Source organism: Heterodontus francisci, chromosome 31 (genome assembly GCF_036365525.1).
Source record: "Heterodontus francisci isolate sHetFra1 chromosome 31, sHetFra1.hap1, whole genome shotgun sequence".
Lineage (NCBI taxonomy): Eukaryota > Metazoa > Chordata > Chondrichthyes > Heterodontiformes > Heterodontidae > Heterodontus > Heterodontus francisci.
In genome coordinates, this window is record NC_090401.1 from 36111132 (window position 1) to 36125936 (window position 14805).

Sequence of the window (14805 nt, forward strand, 5' to 3'; positions counted from 1 at the left end):
AACAATGATAATTTTAATGCCCCTGAACTAGTGAGTGAAAATTTAGTTGAGATTTTTGACTACACTTATATATAGAACCATACCATACCCATCGTCAGGACAGGAAGGAAGAAAAGGAAGAATTGAGAAAAAACCTTTCAGATAAAGAGCTGGATTTTAAGGAGCCCTCGACGTCGGGATCTATGGTGGAGGGGGCCTGAAGATGGCCCTGGATGAGGCCTGCCACGGACCTTGACACCGTCAGGGCCCGGCCCGATCCTTCCGGGGGCAGTGAGGCACCATGGCGGCCATCCTGCTGCTGGGCAACAAGACCATAATTTGAATATTTAAATCAATTAAAATAATTAATTTCATTACGTCTTTCTTTGAATATTTAAATATGCTGGTAGGGCTAACAGCCCTTGAAAAATGGCATCAGCACCTGCGCAGAGGCAGTTGATGCCGTTGCTGGGGACGAACAGCCCACCTTCTCCACGTGATCAAGGTGGGTGGCCCTCCCCGGCTATTTAAATGAGAATCTTGAGCTGGAATCGTGGCGGCTCTTTGGCGTGCGGCCCGCACGGGTGGGCGGGCTGCCATTTTGTTTGGCAGTGGGCTTATAAAACTCAGCCCAAAATGTTTTTTATACAAATGTTATGGTTTCTACTTTGTTCGATATGCTATAAAACTTGACCGTTATTCTTTTAAAATGGATTGGTTTGTGTTGGAATCAGTTATATTGGAAAGAAAAAATAAGAAAGAACTTGCATTTATATGTCTTCAGGAGGACCCAAAGTACTTTTAAAGTGAACTCACAGTGGATTGGCAAATGTGGCAACCATTTGTGCACAGCAAGCACCTACAAATGGCAATGCCATGAATCCCCAGTTAATCTGTTTTGGTGATGTTGGTTAAAGGATGGATGTTAGCTAGGACAATGAGAGAACTCCCGACTTTACATCAAAAAGACAGCATGGAATATTTTCTGCCTACCTAAGCAGGCAGACAATCTAAGAGATGGCAACACAGTGCTCGATTAGTATTACATTTAAGTGTTAGCTGAGGTTACATGCTTAAGTCGTATAAGTTACATGAGGAATAAGAAGTAAATTAACAACGAGACAAACATTATAATGAATCTGTCAGTCAGTAAAACATATGCCTGCTAGACTGAATGATCAAGGGCTGCGCATGTCTTAAGTTTGTGTTGCTGAGCCACATGTGATCTTGAACACAGAGATGTTGTTCTTCCGGTTACATAAAGAGAATAGGAATCGCCTGCAGTAAGTCATTTTCAGGCCTGGGGACTTGTTCTGCTGCAATGTGCAAATGAGCAGAATTCATTAATTAGTGCACTCGATCAGCATAGTATGTGCACTCTGTTCTGGTAATCACACCAGTGCAGGCTTTTCAGGTGTGTGCTGTTAGAGTGAGCACCAGCTGTTTTTTTTTCCAATACAACACAGGGTGTGTTAAGCCGCAGCTTGTTGGATCTGATGCTGCTGAAGGGCTGTTTGTATTTTTTCTAAGATGAATTCAGGAAAATTATAATAAAGAAGGAAGCTGGCTGGCATGAAAATGCAGCAAAGCGAATTAGGTTGATGAACTGTGGTGGGAATGCTTTAAGTGAGACCCTTTATGATGCTCATTACAGTTGCATGTAAAAAGAAGTTAACACAATCGAAGAATCTTTTTTGTTTAATTAAGACTACTGAATGAGGCACAGTATTGGGGGGGAGGGGGAGTATTAAGGGTTGCAGAAAGGCTACCAAGGCCTTTTGTGGCTATTTGCTTCCCCATTTTGCTTGCAGGCAGTGATGCATGCTATGTACAGTTGCACAATAGCAGACAGCCCTCTAATACCTCATCCAAGAGGCAATGCTTCATGTGCTAGCCGAGGTAGTGAGGGGGTAGAAATTCATCTTGGGCAGCAGTGCCCCACGCATCCGTTCTACACCCTGCTTGATATTCAGTTCCATTGAGGTCTATGAAACTGATTATCAGCGGGGGGGGTGGGGGATAATGGGCAGCTGATCTGATACCACCTATCTTGTGCCATCCCCCAACATGAATTTGTAGCCATATGTATCTGCAGACTATTTGTAAACTGGGTGGGGATCACAGTCAAGCTTGATCCTACCTTCACCTGATATCCACACTCACATATTTTCTGACTATAACCTCTCATCTGTGTTATTATCCATGCAAATTTTTGCTGTAACTTTAAGGAACTTAGGAACGGGAGGAGGCCATTCAGCCCCACGAGCCTATTCTGCCATTCAATTAGATCGTGGCTGATCTGTATCTTAACTCCATCTACCCACCTTGGTTCCATAATCCTTAATACCTTGTGCAACAAAAATTTCCGAGTCTTTTAACGTCCTTCCTATAATAGTGTACCCAGAACTGAACGCAATACTTCACTTGTGATCTAACTAATACATTGTCCAAATTCACATAGTTTTGTATTCAGTATCCTATATATACAATCCAGAATGGCCTTTTCTATTTGCATTCGCAGCTTTAAAGATTTATGCATTTGTCCCCCTATCATCTTTGTGTTAAGCATCTTTTCACTTAAGGTATATTTCTTTTTACTGTTTCTTTTTCTAAAGTAACCTGTGCTAGCAGGTCACTCTGCACATGCTGTTAATATTGGAACAGTTTTTAAGGCAGAATTGTTAACCAGACTAACATGCAAAGAGAGACTATGTAAGACAGTACAAAGTAATTATTTAGGATTATATTTGCACACTTGTTCATTGAAAATATTCATATATACTCTATGCTCAAGAAATTAATTTGAAAGGTTTGAGATTTCAAAGAAAATTTCTCAGTGAAAAGCATGCAGATGCAAATAAAATAATTTGCCATAGGTGATGATTAACTCTGGACATTTGTTTTGTAAGACTTCAATTTTATTGCTACTGCTGCTTTGATGTAATGCTGCTTTTGCTTTACAATGACATGAGAAGTAACTGTGTAACTCTTCTATCACATTAAAGTAGAAGTGTATACACTGGCTTTCCTGTACACAGGTGGCAGTATAACCCAGTCCGAGCAGAGTTTGAATGCAGAATGTTGGATAATTCAAGACTAGTTTTTACTGGCATTTTGTAATATAACCAAAGTGCTAAATCCTCAGGGCCTGTCTGCCAAAATAGTGAGCAATGTATGGGATATTTAAACACTGAAATGCCATGGATGTTAGGCAGTGGATATTACATGAAGTGAGACATACCGCAGAGGGAGTAACAACTATAATTGACATTAGGACTCAGGTGGCGTGCATAAACTGATCAGTCACATCTTGTGACTCTCCCCTGTATCAATTATCTTGTGTGCTACATCGTGGAGTTTTAAACCTTTGTGCAAACAAATGCCATTCGAACCTTTTAAAATAATGCAATAACATTATTATTAGCGGAATAACAGATTGCAGTAGTTTCCTCGTAATTTCCAGGGAGTCAGGGTGCATTGATTTTATGAAACTGTAATGCATATTAATCATGTAATATTTGTAAATAATTTTGTGTAATCAATGGAATACAATTTTATATAAAGCACATCTTAACAAAACAGAGAAATAAATGCTAACTGTTATATTTGATGAACATTTTTAATATATAGAATAGAAACAGGAGTACTTAGTAGACTATATCTGCCTGGTTCAGTTGCAGGATATTTTTTGTAATGCGTATTTTTAACAGAGTAACGGTTTATAGTTATATTTAACACTGGCCAAGATTTGTTCCTCAACCAACACTACTAAAAAACAAATTATCTGGTCATTATCTCATTGTTGGTTGTGGGATCTTCCTATACACAAATTGGCTGTTGTGTTTCCTGCATTACAGCAGCACCTGTACTTCAAAACGTACTTCATTGGCTGTGAAGCACTTTGGGACAGCCAGAGGTCGTGAAAGAAGCTGTATAAAAGACTACAGAAATTTAGGAGAAACCTCTACACTCAGAGTTGGGTTAGAATGTAGAACTTGTTACCACAAGCAGTATTTAAGCCGAATACCTTAGACACATTTAAGAGGATGCTAGAGAAGTATATGAGTGAGAAATGAATAAAAGGATATGTTGATAAGGTGAGATGAAGTAGGGTGGGAGGAGGCTTGTGTGGAGTATAAACACTAGTATAGGCCTGTTGGGCTGAATGACCTGTTTCTGTGCTGTAAAATTCTATGCAATATAAACGTGGTACAAGGCATTTTTTCATACATGGTAGAAATTATTGGATGAAATGGGAAGCTTGTCTATAGATTGTATATTGAATACACCTGACTTCATATCTATCTAATGCAATTCTTTTCAATCGTGATTTCAGGTGGTTATTTTAGGCATTGATATTCCTACAGTATTTCACTCACTCATTCTTTTGCTTGAGAGTACGTTATGTACTAACTTTTCCCCTGTTTTTCTCCATTCCATTCTTCATGGGCCATTAGTCACCTTGCATGTGCACCATTTCGACCTACAGCAGTTCTCAAGCCAACACCATGAGTTATTTAATAAAGGCTGTTGATAACACTCCCCACTTATTCTCTCTGTTGTTGTGCCTGACCCCATTTCATCCCCTTACGGTGGTGCAGCTGAGATTCAGTGACGGAAGACTGTTGATTTAGCTTAAGACATGTGACATCCAGTAAGAGCTGTTTTTAAACATAAATCTCAAGTCCTTCCAGTGACTTTAAAAAAAAATGAAGTCCATCATCTATGGAATCTCTTCAGTCTTCCAGATAAATCCATCTCCACAATCTTCAAACATAAGTCCTAAAAAATATTTTAAAAATGGAAGCACTTTCATAACAATAGGCCTCAATATCCTCAACACATAATACCTATCTAAAGGAAAGAATGGGAGCTCAGCTTCCAAAGGAACTAAATGGAAATAATTTGGTTCAGTACTGGGCTATATATATGGTCAGTGGCCATATTGTTTGACTGAAGAGCAATATTCCATCTGTGACAATTTTGCAATGGCCAAGATTGGCATGTCCTACATCCACAATTAATGAACCCCCACCCCCCCCAAACCACCCCACCCCACCCCACCCCACCACCACCATAAAGGAACCAATCCATGGCTCAGTCAGTTTATCCAGTAAGTAAATGCGTCATATCGATCATGAAGATGCCAGGCCCTTTCTCCATTTGTGTTGAGTTAGCTGGGGCAGTTGTAGAAGCACTACACTTGTTCTCAATTGCCGCTGGGAAGGGCAAGTTAACTATGATTTCCACATCTGCTTTACATTCCAACTTAGAAAACTACCAAAAGCTTATCAACAGTTTGAATAAAGCTGCCGGCCCAAAACAATCCTGAGTAAAAGACCATGATATATGAAACCCAGTACTTACACTGCAAGTGCAGTGAGCTTGCTGTTTGCACATTACTCCTCTCTTTCCCCCTAACTACTTTTTATTTGCTCTCCTGCTGGTGGTCCTAGACTGTTGCTGAAAATTCCTGATCCAATGAGAATTCATACTCATAGTAGATAGTGTCATCAATCACAACAGGATCAGTAGCAGGCAAGAGATTGGGACCACTGTTCAAGAGTAGGCCCCAAAATGCTGACCATCCTGACCAAACATGAACATTTTGCATGTTTGCCCCCAGTCACTATCGGGCACCTTTTGCTGGAAGCTGAGATAGATGGAAGTTGTTGAGAACAGCCCTGTGATGCCCCCAAGGTAAAATCACATACGAACACTCACTGTCAAGGTTCAAAAATGAATTATGGCCTCTTGGTCTAGCTACAGTGGGTAACTGATGTTTGTGGAATTGTACTTTAGTAAAGAGCAGTTAACTTCGGGGGGGGGGGGGGTGGGGGGTGGAATTTGGCAGAGAAAATTGTCAAGAAAATATGATTAAAACAAAAATCAGAAATATGTTGCTGTTGTATGAACAGAATTTATATCACAATCAGTTTGGGATGTGACAACAGTTTCCTTGAATTGGATTAGCACTTGGCAAGAGTTTGCTTTTATTACATTTATTCCATATATGGATTGGATTGCGAATGAATTTTGATACCATGCACTTGCATGTACTGTAGGCCTCACACGCTGAGCTGTAGCCAGGCCAGACAGCTAGTAGGGGCTTTAGCCTGATCTTTTTCTCACTGGTTAGCCATTTGTTTAAATATTTAAATTTACCACCAGCAAGAATCACACATTTTGCATCTAAAATCACACTTCCTTAGGTAGTAAAAGGTAAGGAAAGACATCTGGCCCAGGCTCGTAACTAATAGGCTAGGTGTGTTCTTGCCCCTCACCAAGATTAAAATATGTCGATGATTTCAGGGAAGGCAGATGTTTGGTGTCTTGCTCCCTTGAAGTCAACATCAATTTCGGGAAGTTTTAGTTTTTTAAAATGGTAAATACTTTGTACCTCGGAACAGAGTTCAGGACTGCTGCAAAATTAGTTTGATTCCAACTACTCACGTTCCTACTGAGGTCACTGGAGCAGAAATCCTGGCAGCTCCTCCGTCCAGAGGCTCTGAGGAAATTATGGGCTGGATTTTATCTGGCCCTTGGAGTTGGGTTGGGAGGTGAGGGGCACGGGGGTGGGGGGACACAAAATGGCGTGGGGTGGCATCGGGTTTTGTGCCCAACATTGTCCTGCCCCCATGCCATTTTGTCTGTGGTAGGCACTGTGGCGGATGGAAAGTCCACTGGGAGGTCAATTGAACCACTTAAGGCCTGCCTCCTGCCTCCTGCCTCTTCTGGCATTTAGCCAAAGTTAGAGGAGCCCGCTGCGGTGTGGAGTGACCGCCAGGTGAAAGCTGGTAGCCTCCTATTGGGCTTGGTGGGGGGGGGGGGGGGGGCGGGTCCCTCCCCTGGCAGCAATCCATGGCCCATAGAGGGCCCCCCGGCAGTAATGGCTGCCCCATGCAAGACCACACCCCTCTCCTCTCAGCAACACCCACCCCACCACCCCCTCTCCAGGGCCTGCCCAACTCCACTTACCTTGGTCCTGGAGTCCCTTCCATCTGCGTTGTTCTAGATCTTCTTTAGTACTGGCAGTGACCAATGCTCCCAGTGGCGCTGCTGTTACTGCTGAGCTGCCTGCCCTCTGATTGGCCAGCAGCTCTTGGAGTGGGATTTTGTCCCTTAGAGAGATGGTGCCCCCGATGGCAGGCAGTTAATTGCCTGCCCACCGTTGAATTCAGCTGGGGGTCCCATAGAGGGCTGAGGCGGGGTCGGCTCCCACCTTGGTGCCTTCACCGGGAACCCCATTGCCGATATAAAGCTTAGTTCTATATTGTCCTGGCACTTTAAAGCATTTTATTTAAAGATTTTGAACAGCCTGTATACAAAGTTACGATGGTTGGGTACAATAACTAAGACGCATTGGGATACCACGATAATTTGGGACTTGTTATACGAGTTTGTGATTTTGCCACAGATTCACAAGGCTGTTCTGAATGGATATCTTCAGTAACATCCCTGGCCACCCATTGTCCCATATGTTCTTTCAATATATGATCAAAATCTACACACAAATGATATGCATCATTTTACTGCTTGATGGATATTTGATAAATACTCTTCACATTGTGGAATGCCTCACCTGCTCCCCATTTTTTCTGTAAAGAACACATTCAAAATTTTATGCACTATCATCTATAGTGAGTCTTTTTTTGTTTTATTTCAGTTCCAATGCCAATTAAAGCCAATGGGAGTTCACTTTCTGCAAGCATGCAAAAGGATGGCTTGATTGGAGGTGTGACGAACCCAAATGAAGTGTTCTGCTCCGTCCCAGGCCGCCTGTCACTGCTCAGCTCCACATCCAAGTACAAAGTGACTGTGGGAGAGGTTCAGAGGCGCCTGTCACCACCAGAGTGTCTGAACGCATCACTACTCGGAGGAGTGCTCAGGAGGTGAGTGAGGGAGAGAATGAGTTATAGAAGCGAGAGGAACTACTGAGAGAATGGGAGTTGGAATCAAACAGAAGGGTAGAGTCATAGAGTCATAGGGTTATACAGCACAGAAACAGGCCCTTTGGCCCATCCTGTCTGTGCCTGCCATCAAGCACCTAACTATTTTAATCCCATTTTCCAGCACTTGGCCCATAGCTATTCAAGTGCTCATCTAAATACTTCTTAAATGTTGTGAGGGTTCCTGCCTCTACCACCTCTTCAGGCAGTGCGTTCCAGATTCCAATCACCCTCTGAGCGAAATTGTTTCCCCTCAAATCCCCTCTAAACCTCCTGCCTCTTATCTTAAATCTATGCCCCCTGGTTATTGATCCCTCTGCTAAGGGAAAAAGTTTCTTCCTATCTACCCTATTTATGCCCCTCATAATTTTGTATACCTCAATCAGGTCCCCCTCAGCCTTCTCTGCTCTAAGGAAAACAATCCTAGCCTATCCAGTCTCTCTTCAGTGCTGAGATGTTCCAGCCCAAGCAACATCCTGGTGAATCTCCTCTGCACCCTCTCCAGTGCAATCACATCCTTCCGATAGTGTGGTGCCCAGAACTGTACACAGTACTCCAGCTGTGGCCTAATTCGCGTTTTATACAGCTCCATCATAACCTCCCTGCTCTTATATTCTGTGCCTCGGCTAATAAAGGCAAGTATCCCACATGCCTTGCTAACCACCTTATCTAACTGTGCTGCTGCCTTCAGTGATCTATGGACAAGTACACCAAGGTCCCTCTGACCGTCTGTACTTCCTAGGGTCCTACTATCCGTTGTATATTCCCTTGTCTTGTTAGTCCTCCAAAAATGCATCACCTCACACTTCTCAGGATTAAATTCCATTTGCCACTGCTCCGCCCATCTTACCAGCCTATCTATATCGTCCTGTAATCTAAGGCTTTCCTCCTTACTATTTATGACACCACCAATTTTCGTGTCATCTGTGAACTTACTGATCATACCTCCTATATTTATGTCTAAATCATTAATGTACAATACAAACAGCAAGGGTCCCAGCACTGATCCCTGTGGTACACCACTGGTCACAGGCTTCCACTCGCAAAACAACCCTCGACCATCACCCTCTGCCACCTGCCACTAAGCCAATTTTGGATCCAATTTGCCAAATTGCCCTGGATCCCATGGGCTCTTACCTTCGTAACCAATCTCCCAGGCGGGACCTTGTCAAAAGCCTTACTGAAGTCCATGTAGACTACATTAGCTGCTTTACCCTCATCTACACATCTAGTCACCTGCTCGAAAAATTCAATCAAGTTAGTTAGACACGAACTCCCCCTGACAAAGCCATGCTGACTATCTCTGATTAATCCCTGCCTCACCAAGTGTAGATTAATCCTGTCCCTCAGAATTCTTTCCAATAGTTTCCCAACCAGTGATGTTAGACTCACCGGCCTGTAATTACCTGGTTTATCCCTGCTACCCTTCTTGAATAATGGTACCACATTCACTGTCCTCCAATCCTCTGGTACGTCTCTTGTGGCCAGACAGGATTTGAAAATTTGTGTCAGAGCCCCTGCTATCTCCTCCGTTGCCTCACATAACAGCCTGGGATACATCTCATCTGGACCTGGGGATTTATCCACTCTTAAGCCCGCTAAAACAGCTAATACATCCTCCCTTTCAATGCTAATTTGTTCAGGTATATCACAATCCCCCTCCCTGATCTCTACACCTACATCATCCTTTTCCATAGTGAACACAGATGAAAAGTAATCATTTAAAACCTCACCTACGTCCTCCGGCTCCACACACAGATTGCCACTTTGGTCCCTAATGGGCCCTAATCTTTCCCTGGTTATCCTCTTACCCTTAATATACTTATAAAACACCTTAGGATTTTCCTTTATCTTGCCCGCCAGTGTTTTTTCATGTCCTGTCTTCGCTCTCCTAATTACTTTTTTAACTACCCCCTACACTTTCTATACTCCTCTAGTGCCTCTGTTGTTTTCAGCCCTCTGAATCTGCCATAAGCCTCCTTTTTTTTTCCTTATCTAATCCTCTATATCCCTTGACAGCCAGGGTTCCCTGGACTTGTTGGTCCTACCCTTCACCTTAATGGGTATATGTTGGCTCTGAACTCTCACTCTTTCCTCTTTGAATGACTCCCACTGGTCTGATGTAGACTTTCCTACAAGTAGCGGCTTCCAGTCCACTTTGGCCAGATCCTGTTTTATGATAATGAAATTGGCCATCCCCCAATTCAGTACCTTTATTTCTGGTCCATCTTTGTCCTTTTCCATAACTACCTTAAATCTTACAGAGTTATGGCCACAATCCCCGAAATGCTCCCCCACTGACACTTCTACCACTTGTCCGGCTTCATTTCCTGGGATTAGGTCCAGTACCGCCCCTTCCCTTGTAGGACTTTCTATGTACTGGCTCAAAAAGCTCTCCTGGATGCATTTTAAGAACTCCACCCCCTTTAAGTCTTTTGCACTAAGACTATCCCAGTTGATATTGGGGAAGTTGAAATCCCCTACTATTATTACCCTATTATTTTTACACCTCTCTGAGATTTGCCTCCATATCTGCTCCTCTATCTCTCCCTGACTGTTTGGCGGCCTGTAGTACACTCCCAGCCAAGTGATTGCCTCCTTTTTGTTTTTACGTTCTGCCCATATGGACTCATTTGAGGAACCTTCTAAGATATCATCCCTCCTTACTGCAGTAATTGACTCCTTGATCAATAGTGCAATACCACCTCCTCTTTTACCCCCTCCCCTGTCTTGCCTGAAGATTCTATACCTTGGAATATTGAGCTGCCAGTCCTGCCCCTCCCTCTACCATGTCTCTGTGATAGCAATAATATCATAATCCCATGTGCTAATCAATGCCCTCATCTACCTTACTAGTAAGACTCCTTGCATTAAAATAGTTGCAATCCAGCCTTGCATTTTTCACTTGTGCCTTAACAGGTCTATATTTGCTCTGCCTTCCAGACTGACTCAGTTTTTCTATATTTGGTTGTGCATCAACCCCTACTGTACCTCTACTCTGTATCCCATCCCCCCGTCCCCCGCCCAACAGTACTAGCAAGCCTCCCAGCAAGGATGTTGGTCCTGTTCCGGTTCAGGTGCATCCCGTCCAACTTGTACAGGTCCCACCTTTGCCAGAAACAGACCCAGTGATCCTAAAGCCCTCCCTCCTGCACCCTCTCCTCAGCCACGCATTCATCTGCTCTATCCTCCTATTCCTACACTCACTAGCATGTGGCACTGGGAGTAATCCAGAGATAACAACTTTTGAGGTCTTTCTTTTTAATCTGCTACCTAGCTCCCTAAATTCTTGTTGCAGGACCTCATCCCTCTTTCTACCTATGTCGTTAGTACCAGTGTGTACCACAACCTCCGACTGTTCACCCTCCCCCTTCAGAATGTCCTGCAGCGGCTCTGTGACATCCTTGACCCTAGCACCAGGGAGGCAACATACTATCCTGGAGTCATGTTTGCGGCCACAGAAACGGCTATCTGTACCCCTTACGATAGAATCCCCTTTCACTATAGTTCTCCCACTCCTTTTCCTCCCATCCTGTGCAGCTGAGCCACCAGTGGTGCCACAGCCTTGGATCTTGCTGCATTCCCCTGAGAAGTTATCTCCCCCAACAGTATCCAAAGCAGAAGATCTGTTAGAAAGGGAGATGGACCCAGGGGACTCCTGCACTACCTGCCTAGTTCTTCTACTCTGCCTGGCCGTCACCCATTCCCTTTCTGCCTGAGCAATCTTTACCCGCGGTGTGACCACCTCCCTGTACGTGCTATCCACGGTGATCTCAGCCTCGCGGCTGCTCCACAGTATCTCCAGCCGCTGCTCCAGATCCGAAACACGGATTTTGAGTAGCTGCAGCTGGAGACACTTCCTGCACACGTGTTCGCCCTGGACACTGGAAGTGTCCCTGACTTCCCACATTGAACAGGAGGAGCACTCCACGCTGCCGAGCTGCCCTGCCATGACACCCTTAATTTATCCCCTTAAATTACGCAAAAATTAGATTATTTACACTAGGGACCTTGATTCCCTAAAAAAACAACTACCTACTATATTAAGAAAATAGTAATAGAGATTAATAAAGATGTTGTGATTGAACAGTGAGATAAAATTAAACATGTTGGTGTTGAGGGTGAAAGGGAAAGAGAAATGGAAAAGAGGAGATGAATAAAGAGAAAGAATGACGAAGAAAAGAGACTAACAAGAAATGGAAAATGCATACTGAGAAGTAGATTAAAAGGAAGGAGACAATGCAAAATACATAGAAATTAAGTTTGTTTCAAGTAAGAATGAGCATGAATAATATTTTACATATTTTGATAAAACACAGCTAAGCCCATAAATATCTTGAATGAAAAGATGAGGAGTTCATAGAATTGTTACTTTTCCAGCTGCACACAGGATTGAAACAAGTATCTGTCTTCCTTAGGGCAAAATCAAAAAATGGAGGCAGATCTTTGAGAGAAAAGTTGGAAAAGATTGGATTGAATTTGCCTGCAGGAAGGCGCAAAGCAGCCAACGTTACCTTACTCACCTCACTTGTCGAAGGTAAGGAACTTTACAACAACAATTCGAGGGCATCAGTGTTATAAGCTTATGCTCAGGAATGCACAGAGAGCACAGAAAGCATTTATGCCCCTGTGATTTCATGTACTGCACATAAAAAGTCAAGTAATTAGATTTGAGATTCAAACTCAAGAATTTGATTCTGCGAAATCCTGTGGCAGTTTCTCAGGTATGCAACAAACATGCACTCAGCACAAACTGTTTTATATTAATACTGCATGACGATACACATTTACATGAAGATCCACAGCATTCATTGTGCAAGTAAATGAGGTAGGGAGTATAACGTGATTCTGTTGCCTGCCAACTTTATGACTGCTTCCTTAAAAATTCAAGTGATCCAATTGCTCAAATTAGGAATGTAAAAACAGTGAAGTTGGAATTTAGTGCTACAAACAGAATTATCAGATAATTCAAAATAAGGAACTTAGAACAGGTTGACATGAATACACAGCTAGCGAGCAGAACCTTCTGCATATTCAGGATTCTTTTACAAAAGCGCTGACGAAAGGGAGAAACTCATCCAACCTGGAGAAAATTAATTAAAGACCAAGTCAATAGCAAGAACTTGCATTAATATAGCACTTTTAACATAGAAAAACATCCCAAGTTTATTCACTGAGGTGTAAAGTAATAGGACTCTGAGTCAAAGCAAGATTGGGAGCGAGTGACAAAATTCGTGAAGAGGTATATTTCAAAGAGGGTCTTGGAGGAGAAGGGGAAAGTGGACAAGTAATGGGGTTTGAAGAGGAAATTATAGAGCATGGGGCTTTGGTGCTGAAGGCACAGCTGCCAAATGGGGGGCAAAAGGAGGGGGAGTCAGAGGAACAGTAAGTTCAGGGGGAGGTTTTGGCGCTGAGAGAAGTTACAGAGATAGGGAGTGGCAAGACCATGGAGACCATTAATACTGTATATTAAGATATTTCAAAATCCAATTTCATTGCTAATGAACAAAGTATACAGGAATTTTCCAGCTGCCATTCTTGTCTCTGGTAAACTCCATTAATAAGATTAGGGGTAAAAGAAATAGAAATTTTGGGCCTGGAGGCTAAAAATACATTTATGAATTTCTCCCATTGAAATGTGCAGCATCTTTATAATCCTTCCAGTTCGAAACAGTGCCAAAACCAGATTATTCATGCTGCCTGTCTTCCATTTTAGTAAACAAATACTGCATGAACCCTTTGAAAACAGTAAAGGATTTAACAAATATTCTTTTGTCCGAATACTTAAAGGGTAAACTTCACCATTATTGTGTCCTTTGAAAAATCAAACCATTACAAAGATTAACCATAATATCCTTTTGCTGTAACTGGTTCAGTGTTTTTAATTTGTTTTACTTAAACAGTAAATGTTGATAATGACACTTTAAGGAGAACTGGTCTTGTGGAGCTGCAAAGCCCAGTAGTCTGAGTGAGTTCGATTGACATCAATATAGACAATCAAGGTCCTGCAACTGCAGCTGTTTCTTAATATAGAGCCAACATACTGTTGGATCTAGTGATTTCTCCAAGTCTGTACTTATGATGCCCAGTCATCTGTTTAGTCTGGATTTTGTGGTCAGTGGTGAAATATTGGCACTTGCTGCTGACCTCAAATAAAGCTGCCCTTAAAGGTCTACTGATCTCTGTGAGGTGGATTTCCCGTTTCCTGACGTTACTTTAATTCTGGCATTAGTCCAAGGGATCTCTGGTGTCTAGCAACAGTGATGTCATCAAGCAGGCTAAGCAATCAATCACATTGAAGAGTTCTCACAGACAGCAGACCAGGAAGTGAAAAGCACTGATTATCCTTCACTGTTTAATCATTTTTCAAACAGTGAAATAAAGATTGGGATATACACATGGGAATAAAGTCGAAGCTTAAGTATCATAAACAAACTTTAAAACAAATAATTTTATTATTTTAAAAATCATTTTTAAACCATAATTGAGAAGTCTGACATTCCACAAATATAAAATTAGTTTTTCAGGACCAGAGATGTTGTTCAGCAGAAATCATGAAGTTAGTATACTGCTAAAAACCCAATAGCATCTCATTCAACAAGGCATAACTTTTTAAAGGGTTTTTACAGTGAGACTAATAGTGTAGAAGTAGAAGTTCACATCAATGCAAGTGATTTCTAAGTTTTCCATTTGCAAGAAGTGCAACAGTGCACTCTGTGGACGAGCAGGGAATCATTGACAGCAACTTTTGAATTTCAACATTAACTGCACCTATGTGATGCCAGAAGTTGCTGTCAGTTTCACAGTTGTAATATGGTGGTGCTGACAGTTTCATTGTCATTGAACTACAAAATCCGGGCCTTTAAATCAACAGAGC

General features: G+C 42.4%; 1 protein-coding gene across 4 annotated transcripts in view; it reads left to right on the top strand.

Annotated features, from left to right (window-relative positions):
- Nucleotides 1-14805, top strand: part of LOC137347151 (transcription factor AP-2-beta-like) — a 79998-nt gene that overhangs the window by 39282 nt on the left and 25911 nt on the right. For all 4 annotated transcript variants that reach the window (XM_068011300.1, XM_068011304.1, XM_068011303.1 and 1 more), the window contains exons 5-6: nt 7646-7871; nt 12347-12465. In XM_068011300.1, coding sequence (XP_067867401.1) covers nt 7646-7871; nt 12347-12465 — 345 coding nt within the window. The remainder of the gene's footprint in view (nt 1-7645; nt 7872-12346; nt 12466-14805) is intronic.